Source organism: Camarhynchus parvulus, chromosome 5 (genome assembly GCF_901933205.1).
Source record: "Camarhynchus parvulus chromosome 5, STF_HiC, whole genome shotgun sequence".
In the NCBI taxonomy this organism is placed as follows: Eukaryota; Metazoa; Chordata; class Aves; order Passeriformes; family Thraupidae; genus Camarhynchus; species Camarhynchus parvulus.
The window spans coordinates 11,287,511-11,305,248 of record NC_044575.1 but is presented as its reverse complement, the minus strand read 5'-3'; the positions used below and the strand labels follow the sequence as shown (position 1 = coordinate 11,305,248).

The window sequence follows — 17,738 nt, the reverse complement described above, 5'->3', positions numbered from 1 at the left end:
CTTGGAATGAGTAGGTATTAGTTTATTTTTTTGAAGATAGCAAGGAATGTTCTTTGCTAAGGGCTGTTAACATTGAGAGATCAGGCAGCACTCCAAACATCATGTGGGCAAAATACTTAACTTCCAATAAGCAGATATTCTGAAATCTTTACTTCAGCTGCAGTCTCTTCACCTTAATCTTTAAAGCATCTGTTTGATTTGTCAGCAGTCCTTACTGCACCAGTGCATTTCCAAAATAAATAAACTAACACAGCAGCAAGGAGCAGAGGGCAGTGGGTAGCAAGTGTTCCACAGGTCTTTTTGTGGTTCTTGGTATTGAACTATTTGAGAGGAAAGTTTAGAGGAAATGGCCTGAGAAACTCCCTTCTCTTTCCTTTAATATCCCACTTGTAGTGTATTTACTTTCAGTTACTACTTGATATGTAGCTGTTTTCTGTCCTGGGCAGTATCTCAGGAGCCAGGAGGGGGGGTGCCCCCAGCACAGGAAGTGCCCTGGCAGGCAGAGTCCCATCCCAGAGGCTGCAGACAGGGCAGGAAGAGCTGCCAGCAGCATTCCCTGCAGCCCCAGACCTGGCAAAGGATGAACCAGGGCCAGGGCCCTGCAGGGCACCAGTCAGGGTGGAAAAGAGATTCTGCAGTGCACACATCTCCGTTGGGCTGATGAGCTGCCTGCAGTGCCAGGATGCTCCCAGGAGACAGGCTGGGAAGCAGCACCTCCAGCACAGCCCCGGGCTCAGCTGGAGCAAAGCCCATGGGCAGGGTGTGGGTGGAACCCCCCAGGGAGGCTGGTCAGGGCAGTTAAAGCCTAGTCGTGCTCTCAAGGCTCCAGTATCACAAAGTAATTATGTAATTTATCACTATCTTTCATCTTCCTGGCATAGGTTTTTCATAGATCATTTTAGCTTCCTTATTAGTTGTCTGCTTTCCCAAAGTCTAGTTCATTGCTATCAACTCTCCACTTCACATGCTGCCTTTGCCTTCCCCCTCCCCAGGATTAGGCAGCAGGTATGTGGGGGTTTAGAAGAAACTTTTGTTTAATTCCTTCCCTTGTTCTCTCTGAGGAACTCTTAGACCAATGAGGTTTTAATAATGTCCTTAAGCAGCACCAAGTTCCCAAGTACATTGGTTCCTTTTTTTGGAGCACTAGAAAACCCATCCCATTTCACTTCTCAGTATTTTCAGGTTTGCAGCATCAGCCTGGTCATCACATCACTGTTGGAGGCATAAACTGCAAGGAGCCTTAGGGAATTTACTAGCAATAAGGTTTTGGGAATCTGGAATCTGACTGTAAGTTACTAGCTGAAGGAGTAATGCCTTTGATTGTAAGTATTTTGAGGAAAGAATCAAATGTTTGCATGTGATTAACCAGTAACTAACACACCAGAGTCCTTGTCCTTATTCAGATCCTTGTATTTAACTATTTGTGTGGTCTAGGTAAAACTAATAGAAATATTTAATTGCACTGTAAATGGGTTTGTCCATTTTCAGAATATTTCTGATAGACTCCAGTGTCTTTTAAATGATTGTGGAAATTCTTGACCAGTGTAAAATCTAAGTTTATTAAATAAACTAAGAATGAACAACAGCCCAAATAAGCAGCAAGACTGACTAAGGCTAGAACTTCATAAACAAAAGCAACAAACCATTCTTACAGTCAAACACAAGAGCTTCTCAGGCAACAGTAAGAAAAAGACATCCAATTCCCATGGAGTTGTTAAGGTACACCCTGACTGAACTGTAGTTCATCTTTCTTTGCATGGTACTTGTTCTGGGTTTCACTTTTAATGTTGAGAGGATGTTGGTAAATAGAATGAATGTTTGCCTTATATTTGCCTCACATACCTCATTGTCTGGTTCAGCCTCTTTCTACTTAAAGTGTTTTCCAGACAGACTGCACAATTTTAGAATTGTTTTTTCTTTTTGTGATTTTTCATTTACTTCATTCTTCGCATAATGTACTGATCAAAAGCACCCTTTTTTTTGCACATGGCATTTTTATGTGATAGAGATTGGTAAGTTATGATTCATAGATTTTTTTTTCCTTCTCTAAGATCATAAGAGTGTACAAGCACTCATATCAAGAAATATGGTCATACAAATGGCAAAAGGAAATCTGCATTTTCATTCATGCTGCTTTGAAACTTATTTCCTATGTGAACTTCTCATCATGAAGGCCAGATGGAAAGACATGTTTTACATTTTCATCCACTCATATAAATATATGTGGGTAATTTACAGAGTTGAAAAAGAACTTGGATTGTCTGCATCATAGTTTTCTCACATGCTTACAAACTGCATTCTTTTATCTGGCTGTGCATTGTAGCTTTATCCCTGTAACCTGGACTGTTGTGTTGTCTATCACAGAACTGGTTCATGGAGAGGTTTCTTTTTTCCCCTTTTCTGAATTAGGCCATTGGAGATGCAAGGCAAAGCTGGGACACTGCCCTTGTCTGCCTTGACAAAGCCCTTCCATGCTCACCTGTATTATGTTAACAGACTGTTTGCTGTTTGTTCCTCTTTCTTTTCATCTCAGATCCTGAATTACTATTGCAATCTGTGCTCCCTTCTGTCTCCCAAAAAATACTTTTTTTAATACTCTATTGAGGTTAGTAGTCAATACTTGTTTTAATGAACATGGATGAATAATACTGAAATTAAAGTCACGTTGTTATTTTATTTGTAAGCTTGGCATTTACCTCAAAACTTTTTTTTTTTTTTACAATTTATTGAGTTCAAACTAGAGTGAAATACCAGGTCTGAGAGTCCAGTGGATTTTTCTGTTTGGAATGCTGACTCACTACAGTACTTGCTCCTCCATTTTTTTCTCGTCTGAATGCAAATTCTGTTGCAAACAAATAATTCTTATTGAAAAGGAAAATCTCTGTGTTTTTTAAGTGAAGATGTTAATAATCTGGAGTGGGCATATGAAGTATCAGGACAGATTTTCAAATCTAGTCTCCTACTGTTTAAGATAATGTCAGTAGGGATTTTTAAAGCTGCCTAAATGGGTAGCTGTACTGAAATTAATGCATTTTTGAGTGACAGTCTCTGAAATTTCATCCCCATATAGCTGCATTTAAGGTTCTTAATTTATTCATCCTCTGGTGCTGCCTATCACTGTTTTTAACTTTTTGATGTCCAGCAAAGGATGTAATCATATTGTTGTATCAATGAATATTATTTAGGGTGCCAGTCTATCTCATTTTCCTTATTCAGGCTTTCTTGCAGGGAACTGTAAATTGTTTTATGGGCTATCTAGAGCCTGTGGAGAATGTAGGCTAGAGTTAACCTCAAGGTTTCCATCCTGCTGAGGAGGGAAATTCTTGTCAGTCTGTTAGATAATGATCCAAAGATGCAGCAGAGGGCAGAGGGGAAGACATTTGATCCCCTGACAACATGGCTGGGGATAAACACTGCCTCTCTGGCTTGCTTCATCTCCACAAAGGCAGCCTGGAAGGAATGCTGGTTGGAGAAGTTCAAAGCTGCACATGCTAATGACCAGCTGCAGAGTGAGTACACAGCCCTTAGAAATGGTCCTTCTTCCAACTCTCCAGGGCAGGAGAAGGCACTGGAAACAGAAAACAGGATTTTTCACTTTGCTCCACATCCAAGCCTGCTGGACCAGCTGAGCAGGGGAGGCTCACAGACCTGCCCCTTTGGGTCTGCAGGCTGCAAGGATCCAAATCCTGGCTGGCCTGTTGACAGGAGCTTGCCTAAGTGCAAGGCTATGCCCTGAACTGAATTCGTACAGAAAGCAAACTTTCTTTGGTATCTGCAGACAACACCGGAGAAAACATGAGTGAGTGGGTGAGCCTTAGCTGAGGTCTGCTATTTGCCAAATAGCTAAAAGGTAAGAATGAGATGATTTTGTGGTGGAGATGGCATGCTGGGATTAAATTTGTATTTATTATAGAGGTAGTACTTTAAATGTAATGGTAATGCTCAGAAATGCACCCTTTGGAAACAGGACATTCTGTGCCAATTCCTGTCATGAACCCAGGCACAGTATCATTACCTTTATGATTTGAATCTTATTTTGCAGCCTCCATCACTTGTGTCCATTTACCACAGACAGCAGCCAAGGTCTCAGAATGGCTCCTGGGCTGAAATCCTGCTCTCTGCCTCACAGAGAAAAGCAATGGAAATATTCTCTTCTCTGTCCTTTGGAGCTCCCTCACTGAAATTACAATCAGATACCTCTTGCTTGAAGTTTTGAGGCAAAAGTAACTCAAAAAACATCAGGGCTTTACTGGTAAAATGAAAGAATGCCTGGCAAGATAGAGAAGATAAGTCTTGAACTTTGCAATTAATAATGTCAGAAAGTTTCATCCTTTGCTGATTGATAATTGCTTTGCACCAAGTAAATGGTGCTTCTTTTGAGTGAATGAATACAGCCGGATTTAAAATGATTTAGAGAACTGCCTGGCCATTTAATGTAGGTAATTTGTAAAGTACTGAATTTAATTATAACATGGATTACCATCTTCAAAACAATTAAAAGAACACAGACGAGTTTTTAGAGAGAGACTGAGGTACAAATATAGCATAAATGCTGGGTTGGCAAATCACCCCTATTTAAAGACTGTGGGGAACTGACTCTGGTTCCCTGCATAGTCTGAGGCTGCCATGCCTGTGGATGTAGGACCCAGAGTACTGTCTTTTATGTGCCATTTTCCCTGTGCACTCGCTTCTTTGATTTTGCCCTACTCATTTCCACTGCTCCTTTCCGCTCAGCAAAGGGATTGCAGTCCTGTGATTAGTGTTTGACAAAGGCAGACATGAAAAATTGGGTGGTGACAGGCTGTTTCTTTGGACTTCAAGTCTCTCCTGTAATAATTTAATGTATATTCTCTGTGGAAGGGAACCCTTCCTCTGCACAATGAGAAAAGGAGCGTGTGTTTGAGTGCCTCAGGTGCCTGCTGTGTTGTGAATGCAATGCTGCTCATAACAGATTGCTGTGCTGGGGAGGGTAGCAGTGGGTTTGGGAGCTGCAGTCTACACAGACATGACTAAATCTGTTTCATCTTTCTCCTCTGAGAATCTCCCTGGTGTTTCTATTTCTATTCTTGCGCTTGAAGGATTTGCTGAAGAGGAAAGTTGCTTCACAGACCAGAAGCTTAGGGAGAATTTTCCCCTTCAGAGAGAGAAAAGTGTCAGTCCACACGTCATTGAGAATCATTTAGTCTTTGGGGAGTTTAAGGAGTTTGTCTGGATATTTTAAAAGTAATTTTAGGGGAACCAGTTCTTTCCCATAATGGTCCTTAGTGGACCTTTTTTTATCCTTTTAAAGAGAATCCTTTAGTTTTGGGAATAGGAAAGGGTGGGAGGCCCATGTGCCAGGGAGAGAAACCATGGCCACCACGAAAAGCCAATGGGCTTAGCACTTACCAGTGACCAGCAGCCAACCCCAAAAACTCTTGGTGCCCACCTAAAGTTTGGGGGGTGAAGTTTGACAGTTTCTTTATGCATTTCAGGAAGGCAATTGTGATATTTATCTAACTTCAAGGTTTGATCTAGCCAGAGAAAAGAGTGACGGTGTGTGTTGCTTTCAGAGATTCAAATATGACCCTCAAAATGTGTCGTGCTTTTAGGAAAATGATAAAGCCTCTTTTTACTTTGAAAACAAGAAACACTGCGAGAATTATGGTGACACAATTTATGCCATGCATGTTTTGTAGAGAGTCCTTCCAAGGGATTAATTAATTTGTGTATGCTACAAAGTAGGAAGAGTTTTTAAATTCAGCTTGGGTATAGTTTCACCATAAAATGCATGGCCAATCTACTCATCATGCTGTGTTACATGACTGTGCAAGATGTGCTTTGAAAGTAACCTTCAGGTGATTCCCTGTTTAGAGAGTTAGGATGTAGTTTTAAGCATGGATGCTACAAAGTCAAAATAAAATTTTTCTGCCTTCATGCTGCCACTGTTGATGATCATTCTGGCAGAGCTTTACTGTGAGGAAAAATGCTTCCTACAATAGCTCAGTAAGACAATAATATTCTGATGTCACTTTTGGACTGGAAGTTAGGAGTCGATATATTATTGTGAGGAAGAAAAATGTAAGGAAATATATCTCAGCTAACCTAACACTTCCAGATTTTTACTCCAGCTTTGCAAATTCTGGTTTACTTGGCTCTCCTGACTGCACGAATTGCCTGAAATACCAAACTCTGCTATGTTTGCTTTCTCTTTTATGCCTTTGCAAAGTTCTCAATTCATTCTCTCGTCTCTCTGTTTCTCTCTTCTCTCTCTGTTTATTTTCTTTTTTGGTGGGGTACGCTGAATCTCTGAAGCAGTGCAGGAGGCTGAACAGGAAGATGTAAAGGTGGTAGTGGACGCCCAAGCTCCGAAACCAACTAAAAAAACCAAGGCAGCAGCTGCGAGCTGTCAGAGTAGCAGCACCAGAAAGGAGAAAAAAGGGAAGCACAAAGGTTAGCTGCATGCAGCTGCATGTCAGATGTTAAATTCTTTATTTTGCTGTCCATTCTCTCTATTGTTTTTTGTATAATTTATTTGAAAATCTGAAAACTGTCTAAAAGTAATTTCCTGAAATTTTTCTGAGGTTGGAAAGTGTATGTGACTTGGTCGTGTCTGGGCACGTACAGCCTTGGAGTAAAAAAATTTGTAAATGGAGTCTTTTGCAGAGGAGAGTGTTCAAATTGCAGAGGAGGAAGAAAGTTCTGAAGGAAAGATGATGGTGTTTTCCTACAATGGTAAAAAGAAGAGAATGATCTTATAAGAGTGTGCTTTTTTAGATTATCTGAAACTAATCTTGTTTAGAGAAGCAGCCTTAAATTGCAGCTGCTTCTGTCCAGACTCTTGAGTGAGGTTTAAACTATACAAATTAGAGGTTAAGGGGACATTTTGAAAATCAATTCAACAAAACTGACATAACATCCTCAAAGGGATTTTTCAAGTCATTACTTCAGTGTTACTTTGTCCCACCTGGCTGACAAATGGGAGATGTTAGTGTGAAAAATTTTCTTCAATGACTTTGTGCATGGTGAGGTAGACGAAAAAGATACACTATTGGTAATGACAAAAGGGTAGGTAGAAATGACATTGCCACTCTTAGATTTACAGTCTGAGCTAGGTGCAAGAAGTAATGAACTACTTTACTGGTATTTAAATTTATATATATATATATGTGTACACTCAGAAAAAGAGAGGCTGTTGTACTACATACAGTTACTTTTTATGTGGGGCTGAATGACTAATGAAATGAAATAATTTTCCAATAAATTGCAGTTCTTGAATAAGGCCACTGTAACACTGTCCTGCCTGGGCTGTGCTGTATTCATGTCTTGTGCATGTCCAACAGTTTCTCCACTGTTGCTTCAGTGAGAAGGTAGTGTATATCCTTGACAAGTCTCTTTAAAGATAGCAATGACTAATAAGGTTAATTATTGAGGTCAATGTATTGGGGCTTACCTGTAGGGATTTTGCAGGACTTGAGCCTACCTGAGTCAAATCCTTTGCGTATTGTAGCTTAATTCTTGAGATCTGAATCTACAAGATCTCTCTGTAGTTCTTCTGGCTGCAAGGCAAGCTCTAGGTTACACAGGCTTTAGAGCCTGGCCCTGAGCTAAAGGCTGTTCATATAGTTGAGAAAAGATGCTATGTGTCAGAGGTAAAATTAACTCAGTGTAAAAATTATTGGCAAAATAAATGAACAGAAAGTGAACGTTTGCCAGTTTAATGTAAAAAGTAATGACATTCCAGCGTGGTAATACAAATGCCAAGTTTTATTTTGAGGTACATCTTGCTGAAGAGTAAAAATTCTTTTGCTGGTTTAAAAGAAAACCTGAAAGGGAGCATTATGTGAGCCAATATTTAAGTCATGGTTATGGCATAGCCTTGAGGCTCTGTTTTATCTCATATAATGCCTCTTCTGACATGTCTGTGTCTGTACTGTGTTCAGAACTGAAGATACTGTGCTACGCAGTTCTTTTATTACCCCACAGCAGGTAACACCTAGTATTTTTGTCACATGCCAGTTATAATTTTACTCATCTTCTGAAGTGTCCCCCAAGCAGGTAAACGTTAGCCTATGTTAATAAAAGCAAGTTGTGTCCGTGAAAGTGAAGTCACTTTGTGGAGACTGAGAACTTTGGCATGCTGACACTGCTCCATGTGTTGGGAACTAATCTTTTGAGCCCAAGAAACCTCAGCCTGTGCTGCAATTCTTACTGCTCATCCTGCTCTGCTGTGGGAGCTTTTCCCTGGCCTTCAGCATTTGCCCATCAGTTCCAGTTTTCAGAGAGTGGAGGTGTTATTCATCAATTATATGGCAATTATAGCAAAGAAAATGCTGAGTATTTTCTCTCCTGAAGTTCATGTTGATGATTAGAAGCAAATAAAAGCCAGTCAAAGTACATTCAGAGCATACACACAGCCCTTCATCCAGCTCATCTACTTTTTCTGTACACTGGGATTTAGCTGTTCATTCATGTATAATTTCACTGTTGGAATAATAATATCTGGTTTACCTTTGACAGTGTTGTAAACTTGGGAGGATTATGACTGGATTTCCAGTCTTCCATCCTTATCAAAGGTGCAAAATATTTTTTTATTGGATGTAAAAGTAAAACCAAATGCATCCTTAAAATTCCAGAGGGATTTTGCTGATAAATCCACTACAGACATAGCTAATTTTGAATTTAGGAATGAAGAAAATGCAAGTGGTAACAGAACCCTGTAGTAAAACTTGTATTAATTTTCAGTTACTTTGAAAAATAGATGTGAGTATTAAGGAAAGTTTTTTTATAACACCATTGAATGGATTTGCTAATAACTTCAGATCTAACTATAAAAAATGGATGAAGGGGAAGTGGATTTGTGGCATGTTTTAGCACGAGGGATTTTGTTGGGGGAAGTTCATTGGTAATTAGAGCAAATCTTGGGAAATTTTACGTTCTGCTTTTAGCTTTGCAATCGCTTCAGGTTTGTCTCCACTCTGAGTGTAACCTTTGTATGTCCTGTAAATGAGCAGGATGAATGCTGAGGGGTAAGTGCACTTAACATGCTAAAATAGCATTTTAAAGGTTTTTGTTAGTGTTTAGCTATAGTGGACCTTCCCTTTCTAAGCATTGCCCCGCTCTTTGTGTTTTAAGGAAAAAAGAACACTTAGACCAGATCCTATGAATAAGAAGCTAATTCAGAGCAAAAATTGTTGAATTATACATGAGTAGCTGTTGAAGCTGTAGTGTAATGAGTGCACTCTGGTTTTAGATGTGTAATGCTTTTTTAAGTGGCTTGAAGAGTGATGAAGCTGTGATCAGAACAATGTGCTGAAGACAAACGTGAGAGAAATATCAGGTTTAATGAGGTTACACTGGCAGAGGAAAAGGAATGTAGCTAACTACTCATGTCAGTGCACTTTGTAATTCTCTGATGGGTAACATGGTATTCAGCAATTTTTTCTAAATCTGTGATTATTACTGGTATTTCTTAATGGCAGTATGCAGTGTGCACTGTGCCTATTTTTAAAAAGAACCATAATTTTTGTGGGACAGAGCCTGGAACTGCAGTAAATTGATGACATTTTGTAGTAGCTTAGCTCATTAAACTGGTATTTCTGAAAGCTTCAGTCTCACAGTTTATTGCTTGGCAAAATATTCAGTATTGGAAAAAAAATCCTAGATGTAACAAATGCATATGTAAAATGGTTGTGTTTCAAATGGAGATGATGGATCAAATTCTGGTTTGATTTGTGGCAGATTGGGGTGATTCAGGATAACAGTGAACCCAGTGTACAGCATCACTGGGTGGTTCAACAGAAAAATCATGCAAATTAGTGAAAATGTTTGCAGCAGGAACCTATGAAAAGTATGCACCCTACATAAATTACAAAACCAGAGCATGTTTAGCTATCAAAGGTCTTGATGAGTCCTTTAAAAAAAGGAGATTCATTAAAGTATTACAGGTACATAGTGGTGTCATTACTTTGTTTGGAAAAGTTTACAAAGAAGTTAATAAATATACAGGATAAAGTGGATTTTTTTGGCTGTATGCAGTGAATGGGGCAAATCAGGAAGAAAAAATGGAACTTTAAAAAAACCCAGAAAAGCATGAGAAGCCAGGAGTCAATACAAAGTGAAATCTGATATGAAAATTCAGGAATCATTCTGTGAAAAGTTATTGGCGGTTGCTTGGGTTTGGTTTTTCTTCCCAAAACTCTTGCACTTAGACTATGTAAGTATATTCTAGGAAAATTCTAGGAGATTCTAGTCTGAAATTCCATGGACAACTTAAATGAAGATTCTTTCTTGTCAGTGAAATCAGAACCTGGATATGTTTAAAATATCAAAATAAACAATAATTTCACAGCAATTTTACCTTAAATGTAAGTGGTACATTATGTATTTCCTGCTGACTTTCTGTGAGCCAGGAAGCCGAGGAGCAGCTCTGACACACAGAGCTTTTCCTGCCAGGGTGGCTATTCCATGTTTTGATTTGGTTGGCTTCTTCCATGTTTCCTCTCTCTCTCTTTCACGCCTGTCTGAGTGTTTTGATTTGTGCATCCTGTCCCCTTTTCCTATGTAACAAGCAGCTACATTAACACTGGCTGGCTCAGAAAGCAGCAGCAGTTGTTGGGAAGGAGCATCATTTCTCACTGTAGCACTTACTTTCTGATGGGGGGAGGGAAGTTCATGTAAAGTAGATTTATCTCAGCTTCCCTGGGCACTAAATAAAAAGGGTAGGAGGAACAACAAGTGAGTTCCTGTAATTTCTAGATCTGACAAACCTTTCAGGCTGTGCTTTGGCAACACATGAATTTGATTGTGAAGAAGTAATTTTGACCTCCTAAGGGTAAAGATTTATGAACGTATAGTTCCTATTTACTGTTTTAGATTGCATCAAAGTAAGTATAGAGCTTAGTGCTCAAAGTACTTGCTTTCATTGTCCTGATCTGCTGCTAGCAATAGTCCAGTGGAGGTTTGGACTAAATCACCTCTAGACATACTTTTAAAAAAAAAATTCTTTTTGCTCCCTTTCCCTCTAAACAAATCCCTTTGTAATTTTGCAGTTGCTTGAACCCCTATCAGTGGATGCACAGCCCCTAGGAGAACAGGAGTATAATGGGAAGGGCTTAGAAAATATTGACAGCAGGGTTTGCTTTAAGCCAGGTTCTCTAAAGGATGGAAACTATTTGTTGTGGTGTCAGATCTCCCTGGGGTTCCCTGTCCTTGACCTCAGAGCAGGCATCCTGTGAAGGGCTGTGCTGCCATCCCCCAGTTGGAGGGAGAGCTGCTCTGCAGAGGTCTTGAACAGCATTTGCACCCACAGCCTTGGGTGTTATCGACGTGGATGTGACTCCTTTGTCAGAGCAGTAACTGAGCTCAGGAAATGTGTGTTCTCTTCCAGAGGCCTCCTGCCTGACCTTGGTCAATTCTCCAGGTCTGATCTGCAAAGGGCAGATCATATTATTAATCATATTATTAATCTGTGAGCAGTGTGCCCAGCTTCATCCATCAAACTTGTGCCTTAAACTCTCTATGAAACGAGAACAAGAACTTCCCTGTCCTGCAGCTCTGCATTTGTAAAGCAGGGACAGAATTACTTGTTTTCTAGACTATGTTCCTTTCCTGATACATAATCTTTTTTGCCATCCAGGAATTTAGATTACCAGCTTTTAAACAGATTGGTGCTGCCTATTTATAAATATTGTCTAGAAGATTTAGGTCTAAGAGAATACAGGCATTGATGAATAGTAGTTTGCGGGCTATATATGCCAGCAATGCTCTTTTACTGATGCTTTTCTTTTTCCCCCAGTATTGCTTTGTTTTCATTTCTGGCAGCTCTGGTTTTCATCTGAGACATGATCATGCTAAAGTGTGCTAAAAGGCCTTTTCTGAAGGGGCTGGTATTCAAAGGATAGTTCCAATCTTCTTCCCTCTCTGCCCTCCTTCACATTTGCCTCTAAAAAATTCCCCTTTTTTCTTAGCAGGTATTCAAAGTCATCTTTGTCAGACTTTTTCTCTACCTGATTTTTGGCAAGCACTGTAAAAAATGCTGACCACAGCAATAAAAACTCTTTTGGCACAACCCACTCAGCTTCTTTGCCTCTTTTGGCCATGACCTTAAGCACAGAAACTAGAGATGAGTGGTTTGTTTTATCACACAGAGAACCAATCTTCTAGGGAGTGGATGAAAAGGAGTCAGTGAGGCAGAGAGAGGGAGAGATGCCCCTTGAATATCATGGTAACACATGCTTGGAAGTATTTTCAGATGTTTTCAGACATTTGGTAGGTGGTGGCAAAGCTGCCTGTTGAGCTATGGCTTACAAAGATGCATTTATACCTCGTGGTATAGAAAAATGTGTATGTATGCCTGCATTTAATCCCATTTTACACATGCATGTGTAGCTACAAAGATTATGCACACACACAAGTATTAACTAGCTAAAGCTGCATTTGCATCTACAGTGTTCTAATGCAGCAGAGGCTGGTTTTTCCCTTTTTTTTTTAATCCTCTCTGTCTTGCTACATATTTCATTCCCTTAAATGTGCTCACCAGTGGAACCATTCCTAATGCTTAATAACACACTCTACCAGTGATGCACTCTTCAGAACACTGAAATTGATTTTTCTTCTCTAAAACTGTAGCCTGCCAGTGCAGCCTTTGTCCTGACTCCTAATAATACATGATGTTCCTGACAGCATGGGATGCGAGTGCAGATGTTCTGCAGGCATTGGGGAAAAAGCAGCCTCAGTGCAATCTCCAGTGCTGCTGAAGGCATTTCATTTGCTGCAGATCAGTGTCTGCTTTGAAGAGGAATAATTAAGGTGTTTTGTTCCTTCTCAAAAGGGCTCTCAAAATTAGGTTTGTATCATCCAGTGCTTAATAAGGGGCTAGGTATGATATGCATGAGGCATCTTGTTAAACCCATGGATGCTTAACACTTTTGAAATTCAGAGTATTGAGGTAAGAACCTATCTTGAGGCAGCAACTCTAATGATAATAGTTAATATTGTAAAGCTGTTAAAAATACCACAGAGGATCTGAGCAGCTACCTGTCTGTTCTAGAGCACCTTTGCAGTGGTGCTTCTCCTAGGATAATTTTAAGGAAAATGCAGTTCTTTCACTGCCATATTATACCTGCAGCACACAGGATTATACTGTTCATTCTGTATCATGCAGAGCTGCTTCTGAAATTGTCATCCTGGCAAGGTCACAGAGACATTTCCATGGACTTTATCTAGCCCTTCAAGGTTGGATGGACAGATTATTTATTTGCTGTTAGTCGTTGTTGTTAGCTTTGCTGCAAGTAAATCAGAATTTGCAGGGTTGGTGCAGAAATTGCCATGGTCTGTGTAATGCAGATGAAGCAATAACTCCTTGTGGTCTTGAACTCTGTGGGTTTAACACCTCTGCAGTGTCAGACTGCATCTCTGTCAGACTGTTGGGTGGTTGCACAGCCAGTGCTGTTCCTGAGGATATGAACCACTCTTCTTCCCACTTATGCTTCGTATTGCAGTGGCAGTGACAGCAGATATTGCAAAGTACAGTTAAGCGTGCTAAATGTATAATCCAGCTGTCTTTTAGTGCAAGTTGACAGCTGCTGGCAAAGCAGGATGAAATGGTATTCTTGGAGACTTCTGCTACAGATCACAGTCCAAAAAAAATCCCAATCCCTGCAGCTCCTTCTCACAGGGTTTATTCAGCTCTGTTTGGTGTGAGAAGCACCATATTCCTTTACTGAATTAGCTTTTTGTTGTGCTTGCTGACTCTCCACAATGTAGCTTGCTTATTAACAAAAATTTCACAACAGCAGCAGTATACAGCTCATGCTATTTATTATATCTATGAAATTAAAATATCTATATCATGAAAATATTACCATTTTTATAGATACAGAAGTGCATTTTTATATAGCTGATTATATAGCTGATTTAGTAACATATTCCAGCTCTGTGTCTTGACTAAGAGCTGAAGTACATTTGCAGTCTGATGTTTTACCTCGCTGTCCTGAAGAAACAAAATGAAGTTGGCTTGTGGTAAGAGCAACCCCCCTGTTATTTTCTTTTTCTCTCTTTGGAGGTGATTTGCAGCCATAAGGAGGTAAATAGTTTCTTTCTGGCTGTGGTCAGGAGCCACAGGATCACAGCATGGGAGGCTGGAGGTGCCTCTGGGCACTGTCCAGTCCCCCATCCCTGCTCACAGCAGGTTGCTCAGGACCTGGTGCCTGGTTGGGATTTAAGCATCTCAAGAGGATGAAGGCTCCAGGGAATATGTAATATCTTCCTTATAGTTTTGTTCTGATGTATTAACTGTATGGCAATTTTCCTAACTCAAAAGGTATATTTAGGCTTGTTAACATGCTGTCCCTCTGTTGGATACACTGCCAGATCTACTTGTGAATTTTCCAGGTTTTTGAAGCTTTAAAGTATTTCATGACAGCAAGTGGTGTTTATATGGGGATATGGCATAACCCAGGACTCAGGTTCATCTGCTTCTGGATCACTTGTGTGCCCTTATTAAAATTTTATCTGTTTTCTTTGTCAGTTTTCTCCAATGTGTTTCTTTTCTACTTAGTTTTCAGTGTTTCTGGTGCATGGGGCAGGTGTGCTTTAGGGTGAGGAGGGCACCAGTGAAATCCTAATCCTCTCCTGGAGATTCTCCAGTCAGCATGTGGGAAGTAAAATGTTTGCCTTGGAGGCTAGCTTAGTCTTGTTTAAGTATAGAAATGTTATTGAATGTGAACATCCAATCTGTGACTCCTAGAAAAGCTGCTGGTTTTGTGAGTGAGTAATTCTCTCTGCAGTAACTTCTTGACACAAAGACAACTAAGGCTTTTGCTGCCGTCTCACAGGGATTGATGGCCCAGCTGCTTTTCAAGATGATGTTCAGAAGATAGGAAGTCAAGTGCAGATTCTCACTGTTGGACAGTCTAGCCATGATGAAGATGATGGTGACAAAGTGGCTACTGGCCAACAACAGCAAAGCAAGCAAGATCTTAGAACAGCAATGCAGAAGAAAGGTAAGTAGCTAAAGCTTCCTTCATGTTCTCACTGCTTGCTTGATGGACATTGACTCAATTTTCTATTCTCACTGCCAGCCCTAGCCTAAGCACAGTTTGTTAATTCTGGGTGTGTTCTCCTCAGAGCCTGTTAGATTCTGTTCTGTTTCCTAAAACAATGCAAGACCCCAAACCTAAAAAAAATATAAAACAATGAAACTCTCTCTTGTCCCAAGGAACAAGAGCTCTGCAGGCTCTCAGGGATGACTTCCCCATCTGCAGTGCAGTGCCATTATTAAGGTATCAGGCAGATGCCAATGCTGACATCCATCTGTTCACAGTTTTATACTGTACAACTCTGGAAATCGCTTACTTGATGGTTAAAAACCAGCATGAAATAGCAACATTCAAACTAGAATATTCATTTTAGTGGTGCAGTCAGTTACACATTGTTCATGTTTTTGTAGTGTCAGTTCAGGGTTGCAGAGGTGAAAAGTACACCACATTCTGCAGCATTTCCCACGCAGAGTCCTCAAATGTTCTGGAATTTCTTTTTCTTTTTCCAGAGGCATGCATGCTTTGGGAGATAGACTGTGTATGCACACATTCATGCATCTGCCTCTTCCTTCCTGCACTGTTATCTCCCCTTAGACACGAACCGTAGGAAGGAAAAAATAAAAATCCCCAAACTCTCACAAAGCCTTTTCTGAAGACATTTGCTTTGGAGTTGTTCTTCTTCAGTGTACAGCTTTTGAAGCAAAGATGGCTCAAGCCAAGAGTGCTCTGATGCTTTAAGAATAACCTCTTTGTGTATAAAGAGCAAAATGTAAGTGCAGACTTGACTCGTGTAGAATGGACTATTCATACCTAAATGCTGCCTCTTGTCTGCAGAGCAGTTCTCACTAGGATTCATTTTTTCTGGGACGTTACCCTGCAGATGTGAGCAGCTCCAACTGAAATGGGCAGATTTTCTCCAAGTGTGCTATTTCCTGGGCATTTGAGTTGCAGGGGTGTTGGGCATGACTAACAAGTTCTGATCTGTGTGGTGATTGTGTTGCCTTAGACCATGGCTCAGAATATTTAATCATCAGGCACATTACTAAACTAAAACTGATTGACTTAAAGAGTACCCACAGACTTTGTAAATTAGGTCACAGCACTCAGATTTTTACTCTGGGGGGCACTTCTGGTTTTGATGTTTTTTTGCCAGCTTATCATATATTTTTATTCTCCCTAAATTTGTGTTTATTTTTAATAGAAGTAGAGAGGGGAAATTTTTTGGTTTGCATTGCTTCTGTATATTCTCAAATAGATGATACAATCTTTTTTACCAGGTCTGAATAATCCTGCTCAGAACAGACACTGCTAAGAGTGAACCACCAGTGTGTTTCAAGTTGAGGCAAGGGGGACACTTTTATTTAAATGGGAATACTGAGGTTTATTAGTTTTTATTAATAGCAGAGCTATGCTGGGTGAGACACGAAGACAGATATTAAAATAATGCCAGCAGCACCTCTGTAAATTATTTTTATTATGTGTGTATTGTTTGCTGCTTAATACCAGTAGAGGATGCTTGTTTTGAGAAAGTTTTGAGTATCACACCATTAATGTGATACTTTATGCAGAGATAAAGCTCTTCATGCGGCTTCCCACTGCCACTTCACTGCTTGTGGCATGTCCTTACTGGCATGTCACCTGAAAAGTGTTTAGAGTTGCTGTCTCCCATCAGGCCTTCAGAGTTGCTGTCTCCCATCAGGGCTTCTCTTGCATGGAATAGGAGCAGAAGGAGAAGAGCACAAAGATAAGGCACTGCAGAAAGGGACTTGGGGGCCCTTGTCCATGACAAGTTGAACAGGAGCCAGCAGTGCCCTGGCAGTCAGGAGGCACAGCTGTGTCCTGGGACCATCAGGCACAGCATCACAGCCAGGCAAGGGAGGGGATTTCTCACTCTGCTCTGAGCTGGGATGGCCTCACCTCGAGTTCTAGAGGCAATTTTGGGTGCCACAGCATAGAAAAACCATTAAACTGTCAGAGAGTGTCCAGAGGAGGCCATGAGGATGGTGAATGTCTGGAGGGGAAGCTGCATGGGGAGTGGCTGAGGGCACGTGGTCTGTTCAGCTGTGAGAAGAGGACACTGAGGAGAGACCTCATTGTGGGCTTCAACATCCTCGTGAGGGGAAGAAGAGGGGCAAGTACTGATCTCTTCTCTGTGGTGACAGTGACAGGACCTGAGGGAATGGCCTGAAGTTGTGTCATAGGAGGTTTGGGTTGGATATTAGGAAAATGTTTTTCACCCAGAGGATGCTTGGGCACTGGAACAGCTCCCCAGGGCAGTGCTCACAGCACCAAGCCCAACATAGTTCCAGAAGCATTTGGACAGTTTTCTGGGACACATGGTGTGACTCTTGGGGTGTCCTGTGCAGGGCCAGGAGTTGGACTCCGTGATCCTGAGGGTTCTTTTCCAACTCAGCTTATTCTGTGATTCTGTGAAATGCTAACTGGTCTCATGACAAAAGCTGAATCCCATTGGAATTGCATGGCCCTAGTTTGTGCCTGTTCTGCTCTTTGGCGCTAACCTGGTGGAGAGAAACTTCTCTTAGCACGTGTCTCTCCTTCCCCAGTGAGTCAAGTTCTGTAACAAGACAAGAGGTTATAGGCTACCGAGTGTGAAAAGAATATGCCACTTGCAAGAAAATGCCAAATGTTTTATTTGATTTCTCCATCTGTTGGAAATTGCCATCCTAGAATAATTTTCCTCCTGTAGGAAATATTCAT

General features: G+C 40.7%; 1 protein-coding gene across 6 annotated transcripts in view; it reads left to right on the top strand.

Annotated features, from left to right (window-relative positions):
* The window catches only part of TUB (TUB bipartite transcription factor), a 144,502-nt gene that overhangs the window by 103,682 nt on the left and 23,082 nt on the right, over positions 1–17,738 (top strand). For 2 of the 6 annotated variants that reach the window (XM_030949070.1, XM_030949068.1), the window contains exons 4-5: positions 6,298–6,432; positions 14,817–14,984. In XM_030949070.1, the coding sequence (XP_030804930.1) occupies positions 6,298–6,432; positions 14,817–14,984 (303 nt within the window). Of the gene's footprint in view, positions 1–6,294; positions 6,433–14,816; positions 14,985–17,738 lie in introns of all 6 variants that reach the window. The other 4 variants (XM_030949069.1, XM_030949067.1, XM_030949072.1 and 1 more) reach the window with 2 other exon arrangements.